This window comes from Cupressus sempervirens, chromosome 6, assembly GCF_028749045.1.
Source record: "Cupressus sempervirens isolate cs-2001-9-10 chromosome 6, ASM2874904v1, whole genome shotgun sequence".
Lineage (NCBI taxonomy): Eukaryota > Viridiplantae > Streptophyta > Pinopsida > Cupressales > Cupressaceae > Cupressus > Cupressus sempervirens.
Genome location: NC_143123.1, coordinates 265,719,999 through 265,743,604, shown reverse-complemented (window position 1 = coordinate 265,743,604; position 23,606 = coordinate 265,719,999). Strand labels below are relative to the sequence as shown.

Genomic DNA, 23,606 nt, shown 5'->3' with positions numbered 1-23,606 from the left:
TGTGTAGGATGATGATGAGTCCACCCAATTGCTTAATGTACTCTTCGTTGAATAAGTTATGCCAAGAACTGTCACATATAGTGTACGCATATTTATCTCTACTACTTTTGTAGGCCTCACATTCTAAAATAAAGTGCTGTCCACTTTCCTAAAAGTAAAATATAACAATATAAATTTGATCATTGAATCCATCCAGTGAACTAGTTTACGTTTGTACTTCCACATGATTGACGAAAAAATAAATAAATGAATTCAAAATCAAAACAAGCCGTCAAAGAGCCCTCCAGACTGAGTGCAAGGCTCCCCATAAAAACCAAAACAAAACAAGCCTGTTAAATTGTGCGACCATGTTAGACTCAATTTATTCCTTGAACTATATTAATTTTCACAGAAACACGATTCTTATTAATTGATCAGTTCATTAAATACGAGGCAGCTGAAGAAATCGAAAATGAACCGAAAAAGCAGGTCATGTAATTTTCACACCTAGCAGGAGCAGAAATGGTTAATTGAAGGGCTGCGCGGGTATGGCAGAAGAGATGTGTTGCATATCTCATGCTTTCTTGAAAGCGGCATCGGCTAAGCCTAACAAAGTGGCAGTTATTGAATCAAATTTCACGCAAGAATGTGCGCGGGACGTGGTGTACACATACGCGGAACTTAAATCCGCTGTAATCGATTTGGCGGCTCGTATTACCAATATTTTCCGTGGGGCCCATGATCCAGACGTGATCACTCCCCCAGGTATGTTCCATAACCATTGATATATTCTCCACAATATCTACATCAGAAAACTTAGAAAGAAAAAACACGTTGAGCAGAGAAACATGAAAAAGATATCCGCCAAAACTGATACATTTTTTTGGTACGACCTAGAATTCTGAATAATGAAAGATAAATTGCAAGCCTACGCATAGGAGAGCTCAAAGATAACTGTAGACACCTAAATCTGCTCATAGCGAAGTGATCAAATTTGTTCTCAACAATTAAATACTTTCTGATTATTAAAATTAATTGGCACTTTATTCCTCTGGCTACTAGGTGAAACAATTTAATTGATTCACCTAGTTCATATGGCGTCCTTTAATTAAAAAACTGCTCATATTTATTTAATGAAATTCCTTTACATTCTTTTCCTCCATTCTTGAATTTAAATTAATTCAAAAATACATTATCGTGGCATCCACTTATGTTCTCCTAACTTTCCCTCTGCACTCCATTAACATTTTGTATAAGCCTAATCACCCTGTTCTAATCATATGCACATTCCTAATCTTTGGGTTTAAAAAGAAAGTCAGCCTGTGTCATAAATGGCAAGGGCACTTTTCCCCACTCGTCCTCCAAGCCTTAAAGGGTAGTACCCAATATGGGCTCCCATCTTCTTTTTCCCTCCAAGGAATTTAATATCTTTTCTCTTAGGTGCTTTTGGAATGTGAACAAGAAATGCCTTTATGGAAAACCTTCTCCATTCCAAAGTTTTCTCATCCTCTTGAAGACGAAATCACTCTCCACCCTTGATCTCCTTCCTTCCATCTTGACCCTTCATTTCCATATCCCTTCCAACTCTCTCACACTTAGTCAATTCTGATGAATATCTTTTATTGTGCAACCGAGAAGTGTCATCTTCATCCTTGAGCACAATTTGAGCACTGTTATGCAGCTGTAATCTTGCATGTTAACTTTTTAGTCCATAAATTGGATAAAGAACAATAAAGAAGAGCGTAATTAATATACAAAAGACTAAATACATTTATCATGGGAAAACCCTTCCACTTGAAGGGAAAAACCCAGCCACACCAGCACAATATCTCTTTTCATTGATAATAAAAATGTTTGAGTACAAGGTTTTCACACTTGATTGATTTACAATATACCAAACAATGACACTAGATTGCATAAGACTCTTCATCTTTCACACAAAGGTCTCTTTGAGTCCAAAATTAAGACGCTTCATATTTCCACACATTAACATTTCACATTTCCATACGTATGCCTCTTCGCATGATGTATTATACATGTCTTTTTATATAATATTAACTTAAATATTCTCACAAATGTCTCTTTCAGCTGAAGGTGACCATAGGTTTCATAACAAACATATTTCAATTTTATAAGAGCGGAGATTAAGATCTTTATTGCAGCTACAAACTTCAACACTCCCTCTTAGCAAGAGAGAGATCTTTAATGAGGTAGACACACATAACTGCAACCAAAAATGTCAATGATATATTCTCATCACATAACATATGTTATCGCAGCATAACATAATTCACCATAGTTACTTCAAAATCATATAAAATAAGAGTCAATGGAGTCACATGTATGACTTTTACTATGCCTATTCGTAGAGGGTGATCCATCATACCTACTCGTAGAGGGTAGAACATGGGCTTTTATCTCAAAACTTCTCCTAGAGAAGGATACATTTCCACCATGCCTACTCGCAGAAGGTGGTCCACCATACCTACTCGCAGAGGGTGGAACAAGGGTTTTCACCTCAAATTTCTCCCAAAGAAGAATGCATTTCCACCATGCTTACTCACATAGGCTAGTCCACCATACCTACTCGCAAAGGGTGGAATGAGAGTTTTTACCTCAAACTTCTTCCAGAGAAGAATGCCTTAATAACTGAGATTTTCCCTTAATAGAGACTCCCTCTCACTAGGGACAACTTTAATCACAAAGACTCCCTCTCAAAAGGGACAACTTTGTTCACCACAATAAGATGGCTAACTATTGCATGAACTTGCAAAGGGTTGGACATCTCCTTCTGTCATGTGATCTCCCTCTGAAGTTGAATAGTCTCTCTCTCTAAATATGATCTTCCTCTTTCAATAAAGTGTCACCAGTTTAGTATCAAGATTGCAAACAACATTGTATAATATCTCACTATCCCATTGCATCCTGCAACCACGAGAGATATTAATAACTCATAACTATTGATGCTAAAAACAATCACTATCTATAATCAACATTCAGGAGATAATCATAAATACTTATCTCTTTGAGATCTAATCTGAACGTGCACACAAATATACACACAAAAGAGATCCTGTCTTGTGCCTTTACAACCAATACAATGCAAATGGCATCAATGCAAATTTTGCTATAAAAAATTTGATACTAGCATCATAAGAACTTATCATCTAATCTTCCTCACAATCCACCTATTAGCTTATTTACAGCTTCTGAAGGAACACCTTAAGCCTTCAATGTTGTGGTAAAATTCTGTAACACAAAGGCATGATTAGAAATACATTGAACTACAAAACCGAGTTAGCAATCTCTGTGGTGCTAGTACCTCAACCATTTCCGAACATTCACACAAATACGGAACAAGGTTACTTCCTTTTCAGCCACTATTATATCCTTTAATGAATCTGAGGTAAACTTTCACGATAGTTTGGATGGATGCATATACACAGATTTCATGGGATCAAAATGCATCAAAACCTAAACTTTTTATAATTCAATTCCATGACTGCAACTAGAGTTCCTATGTTCATATATTGATCATAGCACATGATAAATGCAGCCATAACAATAAATAATCTGCACCACAATTTGATTATATATTTCTATCTTACCTCATATTATATAGCTTTGAATATACTAACAATATTTATATACTCAATTGAAAACGCACAATATAAGATCAAACTTTCAGATTTCAAACTATTCAAAGGTCCGATGCACATAACACTACAATTTTCAAATTTACCATATCCATTTCTCCACATGACCACTGTTGTTGCCATCAGTTAGGGCTATTCCTGGACTGCATGCCATATGTTCTGCAAAGTCTTCTTTATGGCACCTTTGATGTACTTGGGTCAGATTATTCTGCAAGACACCTCCCATCATAAATTGAATTGATTCCTTCCTAGATAGTTGCCTCTCATGAACTGATATTGCTCACCGTCTTTGAAAGTGAATACAGTCGATATGAAGGAAAAATGAACACTCAAGAGAAAATCTGCTTTTGGAAACTCTAGTGAGTAAGACTTGGAATATATATGATTCCTGGGACCTTTCTGCAATCTGTTCAAAACACACACACACAAGCCTTGCTACACTTGAATAAAAACATCTATGAAGGAACTGGAAGCAGTTCAATTTTCTGCAGAATGAATCGTCAGGTAATTATTGTTGTGTCAGCAACTCTTAACGATTAAAGCTGAATATAATCTGCAATTCTCGACCAGAATGAATAATCACAAAATATTATACTGTCCAGAATGTATTGTTAATGTATTGTCTATGTAATAACTCGATCTAGTTATAACTCCAATTTCCTTTGCTAATTAGTGGTTTGGCATTTTGTCAAACACTTTGCGTGCAAAACAGTGTAAAAGCCATGTTGGCAAATACTGATTTTCTTTGCTATTTAATTGTTTGTCAATTTGTCAAACAATTTGCAACAAGTTTTGATTAATCTCTACTGTGATAAATAACAGTGTACCTGTTTACAATATAGTAAATTTGCATTGCCAGTCTGAAATTCAAATGATCTTGCAATTTGATTTCTCAGCTGTAGTAAACAACTAGCTATATTAAAATGTAAATGGAACCTGACTGAAATAGGAATGGCATTGACACCTGCTCCAGCTTTGTGTAGCTTTCAACTGCTCTACAAATGCACTGTAGATGAGCAGCATTCCTCTGCTACATAATCACAGCTTCCCAAAAGATAACGCAGGGCTTACAGTCCCAAACCACAGGCCAATGAATTAAATTGCAGGCCTGTAAAACTCAAATGCAGGCCTTTAAGAATAGAATGCAAACCTTATAATATTAAAACGCAGTCCCAGATTTCTTACTGAAATTCTCAGCCCATAAACTCCATGTGGCTCCCCAATGTAATCTCTGAATTTATTAATTACACCAATCACACTTTCTAGAATAATCTCAGAATCGAAATGGAAATTATTAATTGATATGTCCACCAAAAATCCAAGGCAAGTGCCAATATGCAGCTCTTCTTAAACTCAGAAATCACAGTAGAAGAGGAAGGCAAATTATTTACTTCAGCATAATTTGCATACACCGACTCAGAATTCTCAGAATTATAATTCCAATCTCCCAATCACAAATAATCACAGTAAGGAGATTTAACCAATAAGACCACTATACTTCAGCAGCGGCTTCAACAATCTTTAGAAACTGAGAAACCCTTATACTTCAACAAGGGCACAAAATTCAGAAAACTCATAAAAAGCCACAAAGGCATCAAAAGCAAGTAAAATTCAATTGATGCTTTTCTCATCAAATGAGCTTGTATTTATAACCTCCAAATGCCTTCTTGTTGCCAAAATGTAACTTCACTCAAGACGCTTCACCACACAACATTAATTAGAAGCTTCCATTAGATTCTTTTACTTGACTTGACTCAACTTATTAAATAAATGGTCCCTTCCAATGATAACTCAACCCTCAGCTTAAGTGAAATTATAAAGTTAAATGATAACTTCATAATAAGCCATTTAATGAATTAATAATAATTTGGCCACCAAAAATATAATAACTCCCAAAATACTCATTATTTAAATATGCTATCTGAAATAAGAGTCACACCTATTATTTCTCCATGTGATCAAATGCACTTTACAAAAATAGAAAGGGTCCATCTCAATCAACACCCAACTTACCACAAATAGTAAGTAGACAAAACTAAGCCCAAACAAAGTCCACTTTGAGCCAAACAAAGACTAACCTGTAGCTTACTAGAATTGTGGAGAAGATAAGACCCTCCCAAGCCAAGCCATTGCCATAGAAGACCCTCTATCCGCAATAATTATCCTACGAAGATAACAATAATAGGCTAATCCTTGAAACTCTGATACTGACAAAAATGGGGACATTATAGTCTAAGTACCATGTGATAATCTCGAGAATGAAAAATGCTAGCAACTAATACAATCTTTATTTGCACAAACAGGAATTACAATAACCGAGTTGCTTTGATTAATAAAAAGCATGACGCCAAGATATACATGAACCGATAAAAGGCCACCTTGATAATCCACAAGAAGAGTATTAAGATAAGACGAAGATTCATGACTGACTATCACATAACTAGTGAAGCTAGATCATCAACAACTAGCAGTTTGAACTATGCTCGGTATCTTTGTCAAGCTGAGCCATTTACAACTCCCTGCACAAGAGTCATGCGACCAATGTCTGCTCAACAAATCAGAAAGTTAACATTATCGAGGAAACATATTCGACTCAACAGATAGATGAGTTGACACTAATTTCCATTCAACAAGGATTGGGATTCTGCCAAACATGGGTCGAAAGGTTTTTGTCCTTGGGTCATTGCTGCAAATAATTTGTAAACAACATCGAATGCCTTTGGCACAAATTCGCATTTGCAATGGCCAAAGTAATAGCCATATTGGTTTTGGCTGCCCGACTACCCATGTGAGTGCAGAATGAATCATCTTACCTTGTGGGCAATTCTACGATCTTGCTGATAGAAAAAAAAATGCTCTTGGGACTGCCGATTGTAATAGTATTGCCTCTGATGACTATAGACTAACAAGATTTTGTATGTAGACTCATACTCAAGGACTAAACTCATACTCAAAATTTTGGAAGAAAATAGAGTCCACGATTCTCATATTCAAAAGAAATAATCACATATATACAACTGAAATCGGAATTGGGTGAGACTTACTTCTCGAAGATGATTCTCCAACATCCTAAAACGTTCACCAATTGCTCGTCTCCCCCTTTTCTGCACGTGCGACAACAAATTCCCTCCTCTATGTGCGCACACATCTAATATTCATCAACTCACACTAGACACCTGATTAATATTTTGCACACAATTTGGGCACTTACACCATTGACCTTCTCAATAAGCTCCGACGAGAGAGATCACATGAAAAATGTAATCAACGAGAGAGAGGATGACTGTTACGAACAACATTGAACAACAACCGCTTCAGAAGAAGAAGATGAGCATAATGTATAGGGTTTGTAGAACAATGGCATGGATGGAGAGCGGCCCAATAATATAATATAAAACATCTTTGCTATTGAAGCCTATTATCTTCTCTGCAGTTCTTTCCTTACACAGTTATACAATAACTATTAGCTTCAACTCAAATAGTCTCTGAGAACACACAACAAGATCGCACATAGTCAATGACTTTAACTTGATATATTGCTGATACCTAACCTAACTCTGATACCATGTTAAGTTTTTAGTACATAAATTGAATAAACAACAATAATTAAGAGCATAAATAATACACAAAAGACTCAATACATTTATCTTGGGAAAACCCTTCCACTTGAAAGGAAAAACTCGACCACACCAGCATAGTATCTCTTTTCATTGATAATAAAAATATTTGAGTACAAGGCTTTCCCACTTGATTGATTTACAATATGCCAAGCAATCAAATAAATAGATTGCATAAGATTCTTCATCTTTCACACAAAGGTCTTTTTCAGTCCAAAAATAAGACCCTTCACATTTCCACAAATTAACACTTCACATTTCCATACATATGCCTCTTCATGTGACGTATGATACATGTCTTTTTATATAATATTAACTTAAATATTCTCACAAATGTCTCTTTCAGCTGATGCTGACCATAACAGTCATACCAAACATATTTCCATTTTATAAGAGCAGAGATAAAGATCTCTATCGTATTTACAAACTTAAATAGAGCATACATCAAACTCAACATCATAGGACAAATCTTTGGATTGAGGAGATCATCATACTGGGTTCTTGAAAGCCATTTCATTGTTTAGATTTCTCTTCTTGCCCATTCTTAATTGTTATGTTTTATGTGATTTTGAATGATTTTGTTGCTATTTTCATTCCTTTTGAAATTACATTTAGTTGCACACAATAATGACAGTGCTTAAATTTCCTATTTAATAAGTAATGTAAAAAATCTTGCAACCTATTTGAACATGGGAGCATAAAGACACTTAACTTTCAGGTTTCTTTCCATTCTTGGTAAATCTTAGCATCATTTGATGAGAAGGTTTGACGATAATGTTTAATTTTCTTCCTCTTAACTTTTGTCCAATCTTGGTGAAACTGAGGGAGGTTCTTTATGATTTATTCGATTTTGCCTCTATATCATTGTCCCCTAAGCCAACCCTCTCATGGGAATCCAAAAACTGAAAAGAATCCTTAGATTTGTTTATAATCATAGAGTTGGCATTCATATGAGAAATATATAGAGCCTCTAAAGCCTAGAAAGAAGAGAACACATTTTTTATTTGCATGTTACTCCCATTTTGCTCATCCGTCACCTGTGAGGAAGTGACTTTCATTACTTGAAGAGAGGAATGCAAGGGGATCAAGTACCTTCTTAGAGTGCTCAACATGAGCATCCATTGCATAAGGTTGTGGAAGTGCATCAATCCACTTAGCACTTTGTTAACCAACTTTAATCTTGGATCCAGAACAATTTTAGCAATGTGTCTCATTTTGAAACATCTACAATCGGAAGGGAAAACCTTCATAATCCAAGGATTGTGATCAATTGTCATCAGCAACCTTGTATGTGCTAGCAGCTTTGAGATCTCTTAAAATATCCACATCCACAAGGATGTGGGTGAAGGTAGTGCGGGTGAAATTGGTGGTATTTGTATCTACTACTAGGAAATCTTCCAAAGACACTTTCCAATGCTTTCAAAGCAAGATTCAAACCATAACTGTAATCAAAGATTTGGGAGATAAACCCAAATAGGCTTCACTGTGAATTATTTAGTGAGCGAGTTAAACTCCAGATACCGAGGTTTGAGGAGGAACATGTTTTGCCTCCAACATTATTGCTTGTAGACAATAGCATCTTATCATGCTTATAGTCAAAATCTACAATTAAAAAGCCTTGTGGATAAGGGCTTCCAAGTTACCTTTCAACCTTTGTTTCCATGCATTAGTGATCCACTTTTGCAAATTGAAGTGATTAAATTGACCTATTAAATGATTGGCTTTGTAAAACTACTTTCCCTCAATAACTATTTTTTTAAATCCTCAAAGAACATTAAAAATAGGGAAGAAATGACTTGTTTGAGAGGATTTACATAAAAATCATTGTCCTTAAAATGCACCCAAACACCCACAACATTCCTCCCTTTTTTTGTGCGTACATCCCATGCAAAGGGTCACATATCGTTTAGGGCGCAACAAACAACCACATCCCTAAAGGAAGAACCAAGGTTGTATTATGAAGTAATTGGTAAAATACTTGTTATTAATAGAGATCGAGAGGTCTATTTATACAAAAGAATAAAATAATATTTTTTTAGGAAACAATTGTAAAGAATAGAAATATTCTATTCTAGCTAAAAGAAAGCTAAAGAAAGCTAATAAATAACTACAACTAACTAAATATCATAAATACTCTAATATTTACAATAGATTACAAGCAGATAAACATTAATTAGTATTAGAAGCTTATCTATTATTGTAATACTTTCCCTTAATGGTTAATCTATCCACAACACCAAGCTGCCGAGTTTGAATCTTTGGCAAACCAAGGACAAGCTCTTCCCGAGCAAGTTGAGAGAGATAATGCACATTTAAGTGCCCATACTGTTGATGCCAAAGTGTGCAAACAAAAGACTGTTGAGCAGCCATAGCTAAGTCCCGAGAATCACTAGAATCAGTAAGTCGGAAAAGACCATGATCCTCAAGACCTACTGCAACAATTGACCGAGTTGCTCGATCAGTGATGGTATATTGATGTGAATTGAAGGTGACATCCAACAGTGGAGAATGTCATAGTAACTGACTGACTGAGTAGATTTCGTTCCATCCTTGGAACGTAGTACACATCGAGGAGAATGAGATTCCTTCTAGTAGATTGAATCTAAATGTTGCCTTTACTAACAACTATGTACTCTTCTCCGCCACCAAAAATAGCAAAATTTGAGTAAGGCTTGTAGTTAGTGAACCAGTCTTTGCCGTGGGTGAAGTGACGAGAGGTACTAGGTAGATGACTTCACATGATCTGCAGGTCTTTTAGCCATGAACGTGTAAAAGGCAGATTTTGTCTGTTTAGTGTGCTTTACATTGTTCGTAGTCGTACTAGGTAGATGACTTCACATGATCTGCAGGTCTTTTAGCCATGAACGTGTAAAAGGCAGATTTTGTCTGTTCAGTGTGCTCTACATTGTTCACTTTGGACTGTGATTCTGATTGCCTAGATTGGGCAGCTAAGCATTTCCGACATTCAACCTTCATGTGACCAAACTTGTGGCAACAGTTGCATTGAATGTTCTTCTTCTGGGAACCTTTTGGAGTTGGAGTAGAGGACTTTTGTTACATCCCAATTTTTGACCTAATTTAAAATATAGCCGTTGAGGTTCACATGAAGTCAGTTGATAGTTAAATTGGTTATAATCTTGTGAAAGGATAAGATGGTTAGTTGTTATAATTTCATGTGAAGATAACATGCTAGTGATTATTTATCACGAGTTTATGGAATTGAAAAGGCAGCTAGCCGTTATGATTATTTATAACTTGTTATGATAATATAATTTAATTGTGGAGAATTTCCTTGCAGGAAACATGTCGAAGGGATGGAAGCATTGTCAGAAAAGAATTAGGCACAGGAGCATCACCATCACTAGGTAGATGGGTTGAGGACCTAGTGACTTGAAATAGGATACATCTATGGGACCCGCATGAGCTATTTAAATAAATAATTTGAGAAACATAAATAATCGAGTTAAAATATAAAATGTACCTCAAAAGATTTTTAATGATCTTTCACCAAATTATTATAATAAAATTTATATATGTACATATAAATATAAAAATGAAATGGTACCATTATATTATAATAACTTAATATAATGATGTCACCCCATTGATATACTTACATGAACGTATGCAAGTATATATTATAATAATAATATTCAAGATGTAATAACATTTGAATTATAATATTATCCGAATTATAATCTTCCAACTCTATTCTTTCCATTTTAATATTCTTTGCTTTTAACTGATTAAACACTTGGTGTTTTTAATTGCCAAGATAATTCTTATGTTACGGTAGCCAAAGAGCCACCTTATTATATTATAAGAAATCGAGAATGGGAGTCGAGAGTATTCATTTTTAAGAACTCGACTTCCTCTTATTAGTGACGACAATAATCTTTTAACTTGCGCGGGAGCCAACAAATCATGATTTGTTATTTAAATATGGAAGCCGTGAGGAGAGAGGGGATCATATTCCGTAACACCCAACTTCCTGTTGCAGTGATTTACATCCTTAACAATAGATATATCTGCCTCTAATACATCGATTTCATAGTTCTATTTGTGACGATTCCCTACAGTATCGTTTGTAAAGCTTTGCTCAAGCAACCAGCCATACAAGTATACTTGCTGAGGATAAAAGTTCATATTCACTGTGATGACGTCTTCAAGCAACTGGAGAAAAACTGATTCAAATCAATTTGCAAGTTCTTAGACAACTCCAAATTCCTATTAAGTCACGAGTTATCATTTTAGATTCTGATTTACCAATACTTCATTTCATTTTCTATAACAGTTGGCTAGGCTTTGAAACTTTCTTCTTATCTATGATCACTAATTAAATCCATGTCATTGATAATGATTTCCTTCTTAACTCTCATAGTTCCAGAATCATCATAAAAAGAGTCGAATATTATCTCTTAAGGAAGAGTTTCTAAGTACAATTAAATCTGGATGAATGTTATTGATCTCAAGAACATAATTTATTTTGTCACAGTTCATGATAAGATATTCAAATTGACGATTCTTTTAGAAATTATGCCAAGAGCAGCTTGCTCATTTTCTAGGAAACACTTGGGATTCACCGGCAGTGTAGCCATGATTGGTGAAGAGGTGAAAAGAGTATATTGCTCATAATATTCCAAAACACCTGGGACTCCTCGACTGTGTAGCCATGAATGGTGAAGAGGTGGAATGAATCTGCAAGAAAACAAAAGAGGAATCAGATATGAATAATAAATTAATTAAACATACTTAATAGCTCATGCATGATATAGTTTATTGTATTCTCCTGCTGTCAAGTCGAATGGTATGTTTAGATACCAGGATGCTCAGTGGGTGACAAGATGTTCTCTGTCTATTCCGGGTAGGGAGGACCTTTCTCGTTAGAGATTGTGTGGGGATAAGTTTTGGTCCGAGGTTGGGTGGTTAAGCCCCTAACAATGTTTTACCTCTCCCCAAGTTGTCGGACGTACAACAAAGATTGTTTGTCGAAAATAGGTATTTTTACTTTTATGATGTATATACAAGACTAAGTAAGATTATTTGAGTTATATTATTGTTATAGTTATTTTACATTTAGTTGCGAGAGATAGATTTATCTGATGAATTGTTATATCAACCTTTCATTTATATGAATAATAAATAGGAGTATATCTTCTAATCTTATGTTATTGCCACAGAAAGCAATTGGAAGGAAAGGAATGATACAGTGGTATTTGGAGCCCTAAATGATACAGTGGTATTTGAAGCCCTAATTGATTCAGTGGAAGCTGAAGCTCTAATTGATACAGTGGTATTTGATGCCCTAAATGATCCAATGGTAATTGAAGCCCGAAGTTATACGGTGGTATTTGATGCCCTAAATGATCCAATGGTAATCGATGCCCTAATTGATACAACGGTATGTGATGCCCTAATTTTATATAGTGGTATTTAATGGTAATCGTCATTTGATTTTTGATATAGCGGTATTGGATGGTAGTTGTTATTTGATATTGTTATAGTGGTATTTGTGGACTAACCTAGGTGGTTGCACAAGCATCCCTACAATGATTTCTTGGTTCAAATTCCATGGTATGCGAATTTTAATTTCTATAGTAAATTCATTGATGGTGTTTTTAAGTTCTTAGTTAAGAAATTTTGTTTAATTGATTTTAACCGTCAATCTCTTTCATATGAACAAAACTGATTTAATTGTCTTCCTATGAAAATGAAGTAATAACTGCATTTCCTTAAGTATGTTAGTTGTTAATTAAGCCTCGGGAAAACGGTTTGTTTCAACTTTTGCTGAGAAGATTGTTGAGACTTGCTTTTATCGTTCTGAAAGGATTTAGCAACAAGGGCTTCTTTGTGGAGATGGAGCTGAAACTGTTGTTTCCAGCAATCTTGCTGAAGTAGAAGTGTGCAAAGATCCGTGAACTTCAGATCAACACCACTAGAAGTGATGTTGAGAGTCGATAAAATGCTCGTAGGACTAGGGTAAAATTTTGAGGGTTATGACCATAATGTCCTCTTCCTCCATCTTGTGACCAATGGCAAGCAACTGATCACGGATTTCTTGAATCCTATTCAGGTGAGCTTTGAGCAATGTTTGCCCATCCATGATAATAGAAAATAAATAGTTCTTCAGAAAGGAGGCTTTGCTTTTGTCTAATGTCTCAAGGAGTTTCTTTAAATGCTCCCATATCTTGGCAGTTGTTTTGCCAGATGGAATCTGAGGGAGTTGATCATCAACGATGAATAATTTGAGAAGCATTACTGCCTCCCTATTATTGAGATCCCAGTATCTTGATTAGTACCAATTGCAGTCAGATGCTTTGTAATACCCAGAACAATTTGATCAGTATTCCGATATTCAAAGATTGTTAGTATTTGCAACTTCCATGTGCTATAATTCCGACCATTGAATTTTGAATTGCGCTTGAGCATAATATTCTTAAGAGATGCCATAGCACGTTTTTCAATGAAAACACATGAAAAATCGGAGAAGTTACGTACTTCAAAGAAAAAAATTGAAGATCTAGAAAAATTGAAGGGGTACTTAGAAGAGATCTCGAAAAACCCAAAAAGCATGTGTTGTCAGTTTTTGGATTAGCTGGCTCAAAAATCGAGGCACCTAGAAAAATATGACAACCTAGTTGAGCTCTCGAACAACCCAACAAGAATATGTAAAGATATTTTGGATCTGGTTTGGAAAATTAGGGTTTCAAGCAAAACCTTAGCCGGCTGCAAAAAGACTCCAAATAATGGCAGGTTTGGACAAAACAATTATAGAACTGAACTAGAAAAAATTGTGGATATCACAGGTGATGTTTGTTGTTTGAGTACCACAGGTGATGTTTGTTGTTTGAGATCGCAACAAGTTTATGAGGAAAAACAACAAATAGGTGTAGTGATTTTCCAGTGACAAGCCAAGGAAATTGCGAGTTGTAGAAGTCACGATTTTGTAGACAAAGAAGTTGTGATTTTCCAGTCAAACGAGCTAGGAAAAACACAAACACGAGCTGAAGCAGAGGTAGAGTTTCAAAAAAACCAGATGCGAGCCAGGAACAAGCCAGGTAACTTGCGATTTGCAGGAGTTTTCCAATCACGATTTACAGATGAGTTGCGATTTGCAGATGAGTCGTGATTTTGCAAGAAAAATCTAGCTGAAACTCAGGTTCTTACAGATGAATTTCTCAAAAAAAATGGAAACCTTGGACGGGCTATTGAGAAAATCTCATAAATAAATTCAAAAAGTTTGAGCAAATAATTTTTATTTTTTTTGAAATATTGGCTCTGATACCATATTACGAATCAATTGGTAAAATACTTGCTTGTTATTAACAAAGATTGAGAGGTCTATATATACAAAAGAATAAAGCGATGTTTCCTTACGAAACGATCGTAGAGAATAGAAATATTCTATTCTAGCTAAAAGAAAGCTAAAGAAAGCTAACAGATAACTACAACTACCTAAATATTAGAAAAATCTAATGTTTACAATAGATTACAAATAGATAACCATTAACTAATAATGGAAGCTTATCTATTATCGTAATAGGTTGCATAGGTATGCGTACCTAGACCCCCGGTATGTGTACCGGGTACTAGTACACCTATCTTGTACCCTGTACTTGCCTCTAAATGTACCTGTTACCTTAATTTCACTTCCGATTCAATTTAGGTAGAAACTTAGTCATGTCAAATCATAAGGTGCATTTCCATATCATGTGCTTTAAAATTCAAATGCAATGAATGCCTTTGAAGTCTATTCAAGTCAAAATCATTACATTTAATGAAGAAAAGAACATAAGATAGAAATAAAATTATACTATTCTTTTATGAAACTGCAATTTCTTATTCATCAAAGTATTTTACAAGTGCTCCATGCAAGCTGTGAAACTAGCTACAAAGTGTTCAATGCATTTTCAGTTGAGAAATGCATATACATGTGTAAACAAGAATCAAAGTAAACATGTCAAAAATGGCCAGTCACTGCCTGAATTACTGGCTAGCATGGAATTAATCCCAATTGCTTGTGTCCTTGGTGCTTTGTTTGCTCATTTCCTCGCTTGCTTGTGCCCTGAAAATGCAACATCAAGAGGTTAGATCCAATGGATCTAAGCAATGATGGGTCCTAATTCACACATTTACCCCACACATGCATACAAAACTCAAAAATCAAAATGCAGTGATTACTCTATAATTACTCTATAACTAGTTTCTTCCTTGTGCATTAACATGTGTCTCTAATTAGCAAGTGGATGTAAATGCGGCTTCCAGGAGGGTTTGAGCCCAGCTTGCTAACAAGACATAGATTTAAACATTGAACAACAAAAAACATTACTAGTTAAGCAAAGAATCATGAGAGTACAACATGCTGCAAGAGATATGCAATGTCGATAAAATACATTCAAAGTAATGTTGCTACAGGAATAACAACTGAAACATCGATGTGCATGCATGGTAGAAGCAACTAGTGTGAGTTTAGTGTTGTTACTTTGGTGTTCAAGTGTCATAGATTCTATGAATATCATAAGTCTTAAAATTTAGGTGCATCACCATAATCTAGCTTTTTTTCTAATATCCTTCTTTCCCTTTCTCTCATAAAGTTTGCAACTTTAAGTGAAGTATCTTATAGGAGCCAGCCTAGAATCCGGATGTTCTTCCCAATATTAGGTGACCCACTACCTAGGGAAGTTCCCATGTTAGGCCTAGAATGCTGAAACTTATTTAACTCAGTAAGGGTGTAATTCTGACAACTAACAATACCCTGTAGCCGGAAACACTACATCAGCTCACAAATTGTTTCCCCTTGCAAAACATTAAAAAAACTGCCATGTAGATTAAGATGTCTGATTTTTGTTTCACTTTTTCATTAGCGTATCAGCTTGCTGTTTATCAAGCTTACTTCAATATGTAATCAGTTCAAACTTTGAAACTTGATACAATATTGATTAGCAATAAACTACTAAACTTTTTCTGATTTTCACCGTTCAAGTGAGAACTAGAAGTTTACCATTTGCAATATGTCGTTATAAGATTTATGATCTTCTTGTTCACATCTAAAGTTTGCCTTTTTTATTATGCATCTAACATTTAAACATTCAACATATATATTGTGACTCATAACTCATATTTTCAGATTTGTTGTTTTGAAAGATCATTGTCATGACTCATGACTCATTTTCAGATTTTCTATAAAATATAAAAAATTATTTAAAAAAAAATTAGGCACACCCACGTACCCCCATCCCTTGTTTTGAAAATAGTCATACCCATACCCAAAGTACCCAAGTATCACCGCACCCATGTGAACCCTACATAGAAAATTTTCTGTTGCCACTAATTTGTCTGTGCTGATCCAAGGAGGGAAAAAATGAATGGGTTGGTCCAAAGCAAACATGTCATCTTAGCAGCTAGCATTGTCATTGGATTGTGGAAAGAGGCACAAAATGCTTTGAAAAGCAAGACTGCAAACCAGAAGGAGTCTCCAAAAATGGCTTCAGGCTTCAGCCTTGAAGCACCATTCTGCAAAGCAAATATAAGTTTGAAGACGCCGGGAAGAGTAGGAGATTTAGGAATCTCAGTTGCAGTGAATGTGGAAACAAAAGTATCATTTACAACAAGATTTTCTTGCTGTTAGATCTAACATTACCAATTAGGTTTTGCGAAAACTGATTCTTTATGCTTTTCATTATTTTATGAATTAGATATCTGTAAAATGATAAGGGTGTTGGCTGGCTCGATAATTTCTCGTACATTTATAAGACAAAAACCAAGAAAAGAAAAGAAAAAGTAATTTTAAAAATAAACATAAGAGCAAATCTCAGCGCGAGGAATTGGTCCCAAATTATTCATTAGATATGCAACGATAGTCTTGGAGAGTTACTTGTTATCTGTTGTTAAACTCCTTGGCTTTTTCCCATGTTCATAAACTTATCTCGTTGGGGTTTGATACCCATCTACCAGGCGAAGAACTTTAACCAAGGGCTCTGACACCTACAATTGGAAAATATATAACAGATAATTGTTAAAGTTACAAATTAATATTGAAAGAATTGAATACAAGAAATTTAAATATTCAAGTTTTCAAGTTTACCTTCACAATCTCTATAGCAGTTTGTGCAAACAAGTTGTCAAAGACAATGAATGCAACACACTCTTATAGGTTTCTTCGAATAATTTGAGTCTGGCTGTGTTTCCCTCACAAATATTTGCTTCAAAGCCGTCAATAACTAACAATACTTTGCAATGTTAAGAAAATTGTTGCAAACCTTGTGACCTCAAATCTTACTGATTCTTCCCCTTCGATGAGTTCTTTCATCAAACAAAGAACTCAGGGGTGATTGGAGATGTATTTTGTGATCCTCTTTGTGTCCTATACAACTGGTGTCATCCAATCTAGTTTGTCTACATCATCCAAAATAAGGTCAAGGACATGTCTTGTACAAGGTATCCAAAAAAGTGTAGTGTTTCTATTGGAGGATTCTACTAGCTGCCACATATGTTGCTGCACTATCAGTTATTATATGCCCTATATTATCAACAGTAACTTGCTCCAATATTAGAGCCAAGGTTTCAACAGATTTCAGAGCCAAAGTTTCAACAGATTTCACCTCATTGGAGGCATCCGCTGATTTCAGAAACACCATATTATTCTTGCAAGAGACCAAAAACTTGATGATGTGATTTTTGCCATCCTTCCACCAATCAAAAAGAATAGTGTGACCAAAGTTTTTCCATTTCTTCCTACGCCCTTCCACTCTTTTTTGCCCTATTATCTGCATTTGTGAGCAACTTACAACTACAAAGTGAAACTAGCTTCGAGTACACAATTTTGATTAAAAAAAACCTAAATTCAACAAAACTCAATAATTTGTATAAAATAAAAATAAAATAACATAAATTCAGTCTACATTCTAAAAACCAAAACTCAACATTAGTTATGAAAACTAAAACTTTTAAAAGCAAAAACAACTAGACTAACCTCCCACCCAAGTGTACATGAGCAGGTGCCTCATAGCCTTTTCCTGCCACAATCAATGCAGTACCAAATTAAGCATTATGGATTGTCTACCTCATATCTTACCGATTCTTTCCCTTGGGTGAGTTATTTCATCAAACAAAGAACTCAAGGGTGATTGTAGATGTATTTTGTGATCCTCTATGTCCTATACGACTGGTGTCACCCAATCTAGTTTGTCTACATCATCCAAAGTAAGGTCAAGGACATGTCCTGTACAAGGTATCCAAAAAAGTGTTAAAGTGTTTCTATTGGAGGATTCTACTAGCTGCCACAAATGTTGCTGCATTATTGGTTATTATTTGCCCTATGTTTTCTACGGTAACTTGCTCCAATATTAGAGTCAAAGTTTTAGCAGATTTTATTATGATAATAGATAGTTTCTATGATCTCTATTTAGTATCTAATGGTTATCTATTGTAATCTTGTGTAAATATTAGAATGTTTCTAATATTTAGTTTTATGTTTCTAGAATAGAATGTTTCTATTCTTTACGATTGTTTCCTATGGAAAGATCGTTTAGTCTCTTGTATAAATTGACCTCTTGGCCTCTGTTAATAACAAGGAAATATTTTTCAATTACTTCCGTAATATGGTATCAGAGCCAACACTCTAATTTTTTTTGAAAATAATTATGATTTCTTGGTTGAAATTATTTGCCTTTAATCTTCGAAATTTTTTACATGCATATTTGCTTCCAACTCTCTATAATCAAACTAGGGTTTTCGTTCTGAGAGATTTGAATCCGTCAACTTCTGGTTTGGTTTTGCAACCCATTTTTGTCCAGATCCGCTTGTTTTTTCTGCACATTTCTGCCATTTCTTGTGGTTTTTTGGAGCAGGGCTGTTTTTGTTCAAAACCCTAATTTTTAGGTTTAGAAATTTTTTCTGACTCTAGATTCTTGATGGTTTTTTCTAGAGCTCAACTGGGTTGTCGTCAAGGTTTTTTGGGTGCCTCAATTTTTGTGTCTTGATTTTTGAGCCAGTCAATCTAGAAATCGACAACATATTCTTTTTGGGTTTTTCAAGATCTCTTTTGGGTCACCCTTCAAATTTTCAAGGTCTCTTCTTTTTGAGGGTTGCATGTACTTGCATGTTTGTTGCATATACTTGCATGTTGTTTGCATGTGTTGCTTTACCATACAAAGTTTCATGTTCCTCCCTTAAAAATTTTGGTGGGTTTTCATAATTTTCTCCCTAAAAAAATGTAAAAATTCTAATGGGTTTTCATATTTTTTCTCTAAAAAAAATTGTATATGAGTTTCTATAAATTTTCCCTTAAAAATTTCTGATTCTTGAAATTTGCAAAATTGTGTAGGATTCCTTTGTGGGTTTGTAATTTTTTCCTCAAAAATTATTTGTTGGGTTTTATTGTTTTTCCTAAAAAACGAAGCTTTGTATTGTAAGGTTTTGATTGATTTTTCACCTAAAAAGCATGGTTTTTTGTGGTTTGTTTTAGAGCATTATGCTCATCTGCAAAGTTTTGGAGCATTATCCAAAGTACCATCAACAATCTTCTCAGCAGACATCCTCTGCTCCAAATTTAGAAGGCTCCTGAAAGAAAAACATTCAATGCAACTATTGCCACAAGTTTGGGCACATGAAAGTTGAATGTCGGAAGCGCTTAGCTGCCCTATCTAAGCAATTTGGTTCGCAGCCCACAGCAAACAGTGCGGAGCACCTTGAGTAGACAGAATCTGCCTTTTACGCTTTTTGACAGCTTCGTGCTCTGGATAGATTAACCATTAAGGGAGGTTATTACAATAATCAATAGTTTCTATTATCTCTATTTAGTATCTAATGGTTATCTATTGTAATCTAGTGTAAATATTAAAATGTTTCTAATATTTGATTTTATGTTTCTAGATTAGAATGTTTCTATTCTTTACGATTGTTTCCTACGGAAACATTGTTCAGTCTCTTGTATAAATTGACCTCTCAGTCTCTGTTAAGAACAAGCAAATATTTTCCAATTACTTCCGTAATAGATCTCACCTAATTGGAGGCATCCATTGATTTCAGAAACACCATATTATTCTTGCAAGAGACCAAAAACTTGATGATGTGGTTTTTGGTATCCGTCCACCAATAAAAAAGAATAGTGCAACCAAAGCTTTTCCATTTCTTTCTACGCCCTTCCACTCTTTTTTGCTCTATTATCTGCATTTGTGAGCAAATTACAACTACAAAGTGAAACTAGCTTCAAGTACACAATTTTGATTAAAAAAACTTAAATTCAACAAAACTCAATAATTTGTATAAAATAAAAATAAAATAAATTTAGTCTACATTCTAAAAACCAAAACTCAACATTAGTTATGAAAACTAAAGCTTTTAAAAGCTAAAACAACTAGACTAACCTCCCACTCAAGTCTACATGAGAAGGTGCCTCGTAGCTTTTTCCTGTTACAATCAATTCATTACCAAATTAAGCAATATGGATTGTCTACCACATTGAAAGAGACGTTAAGTACTAAAAATCAACACAAGCAATGTTTGTACACTTATGCAGCTTCATATTCCACTGTGTTGCCTCAGTTTTAGCAGGCCCAAAATTTAAACTTGTGTATCATTAAAGAGCATCTTTTTAAATCCAAACGTGTTTCCATCATTCATAAAAGGATCTATTACTACAACCTTGAACTTTGTTGTGAAAATAAAATGAGTTTTTCTGAATCAGTCATTCCCAACTTCCAGTTTCGTGGCTCAACTCATTTTCAGTTAGAAAAGAAATCAGAAAAGCATGTGATGATACTTGAAAAAGTATTGGACAGAATTTAGAAAACCTTGCCTACTTCAACACCGTTACTAGGGACAAATATTGAAGACAATCTTAATAAGGTAATTGAAGAATTTGATAATCATTTTGCTACATTATCAGAGACAGCAAAAGTTAGAGCAGGAAGGGAATTTGAAGTTGCACAATTTCACAAAGTTTGTGCGAGCATAGCAAATGATTTGCAAGTTATAGATGAATGCATAAAAGACATTAGAGGAGGCATTGCAGAAGGTAAGAAGATGTACATTGCTTGTAGAAGGTCACATCATTTTGTGAAAGATGTCACAAAATGTATCAAGGAGGATGAAGAAAAGTTAAAGCAGCTAGCTATTGAATTTGAACAGCAAGAATCAAGTGTGACTAAGATGGATAAAACAGCAAGCAAAACATTTGCCGTTGCCTAAGTCTGAACCTAGAGGTCGGCAGGATGGAGTAATGGGAAGGCCCTTTGTACTGCTCTACCAAGTAACAAATAGTGACAGGGAAGAGGAGGAAATAACCAGGGAAGACTAGTTGACATGTGATTTGATTACAGCCTGGGAAGTTGTGGTCGATTGATACGTACAAAGGGAAGCCCGTGAGAGAACGGTCCCTAAAGGTACTATATGCGATGAACTTTTGGTGCCACCAATAGTGTATGATCTCTTGGGAGAGATCCCTCACCTGTCAGCACGGAATTTGTTACGAGTGGAAGAGTAAAGAATTGAGACATAAAGGGAATGGAGGAGACAATAGGCACTACAACAATTTGCGGGAAGGAGGACGAGGGAGCACGAAGAACGACGTGAAGATTCCAAAAAGGGAAACAAACATTTAAACGATTCATGCCTCTGATTCCAAATATATATCCCAGGCGGGTACAGGGAGAAGAAACTGAGGAAGAAGTCGCCTTGAGGATACATCTCCAGCAGCAGGAGGAGAGACGTCGTAATTGGAAAGGAGGACAAGGGGATTCCATGAGAATCCAAGAAGGGTTGAGGAGCATACAATTGAAGGTATAGCGAATTCGGTCATCTCAGAGACACCGGCAAGGAAGCTGGGATACAAAAATCCAGAGATATCGGCAAGGTGAGACTTCCAACAGGAGCAAAGTCAAGAAGAAGGGGATACTTTCAGTAGTTCCTTCTCGAGAATGAACTTCTAGTCAGGAGGGAGTGTTCCATCGCGAGGTGTTCCATCAGGAGGTGTTTCATTGGGAGGTGTTCACATAATGGCAATAGGCAAACAAAAATTACCAAGGTTTATAAGGGATGTTCGGAGGACCCCGCTCGCCACTGTAAAACATGTATAACAATATGGCAAGTGAATGGACAAAATGACGCAGTAGAATGGTTAAAAGCCTTTCCGGCCACATTAAGGGTTATTGCCATTGATTGGTATACGGATTTGGAGGCAGCAAAGAAAAACACATGGAGTAATATCCGCACAGTCTTCGAGGAAGAATTCAGACTCCTGAGAGATGACGATGAAATAGTAACAAAGATTTATAACACAAGACAAGGGAAGAGTGAATTTGTCAAAGCCTATAGCAGAAGAATGAAAGAGCTGATAGGGAAACTAGATAACAAGCCGACAGATGGACTAAAGAAATGATGTTTCATCGAAGGATTAACACCATCCCTTAGGAAAAAGATGAAGATAGTCCCACCATCGACCTTTGTAGATGCATGTACTTGTGCCATGGACATAGAAAGCGAGAGTAAGAAGGCATGGAAGCTCAAGTGAAAGCTTGGAGGAGACCGAAGAAGAATCCAAAAACATTCAAGCCCTGAGAAAAGACCTGAGGCATTTGATGAAGGAAGTGGTAGGAAGTAAGGAAGAAAAGAAAGAAGGGAGAGAACTTTGGTGTACTGAGTGTGAAAAAGAAGGCCATACTAAAAGAGCATGCTCCAAGGAATCATTTTGTGAGATTTGTTAGGTATTGGGGCATGCAATTAAAGATTGCCCTTATAATTTGAAAACAAGGAGCGCTCAAGTCTTCCTAACCCAAGCGGGTCCACACCTCCCTCCACTCTGTTGAAGAACACAAATACATAAGCCTCACCAGGAGGGTACATAAATAACAGGAGAGGAAGCAACAATAATAATAACAACACACCGTGGCGACCACTCCAGTATGATTCCAAGGGGAGGCCGATGATTCAGTGTAGGAGATGTAATGAATGGGGACATTTTGCACGAGATTGTCAAAATGAAGGAGGACAAAATGGAGGGATGCTCTACAAATGGTGTGGGCCAGGCAACCATGAGGATGTAAATTGCTTGAGACAAAAGGGGGTAAATATGCTAGACATTGATTATCCAGAAGGTGAGATTCTTGCAGTTACGAGGATGCAAGCTAGAATATTAATCTATCCGGATGCTACTACAGAGACCGAGAGATTTCAAGAAACAAAGAAACACATTCAAGATAGCATGAGAGAGGAAGGAAAGACAAAGCCAGAGAAGCCTACTTCAAATAAGTGTGTAACGAATATTATGCGGCAAGTATTGGAAACTACTATCCCAATGAAAATAGGTGATTTATTAGAAACACTACCCCAACTGTAGGTAGCACTAGCACAGGGG

The 23,606-nt window shown here is 35.7% G+C and overlaps 1 protein-coding gene across 3 annotated transcripts in view; it reads left to right on the top strand.

The window, feature by feature from the left end:
• Positions 1 to 267: 267 nt before the first annotated feature.
• Positions 268 to 23,606, top strand: part of LOC149552253 (AMP-dependent synthetase and ligase family protein) — a 329,479-nt gene continuing 306,140 nt past the window's right edge. Inside the window, exon 1 of one of the 3 annotated variants that reach the window (XR_016352887.1) lies at positions 268 to 744. Coding sequence is in view for 1 of the 3 variants with exons in the window: in XM_089787778.1 (XP_089643904.1) it covers positions 528 to 744 (217 nt within the window). In the remaining 2 variants the exon portion in view is untranslated. Of the gene's footprint in view, positions 745 to 12,517; positions 12,654 to 23,606 lie in introns of those variants that run through there. The other 2 variants (XM_089787778.1, XM_089787779.1) reach the window with 2 other exon arrangements.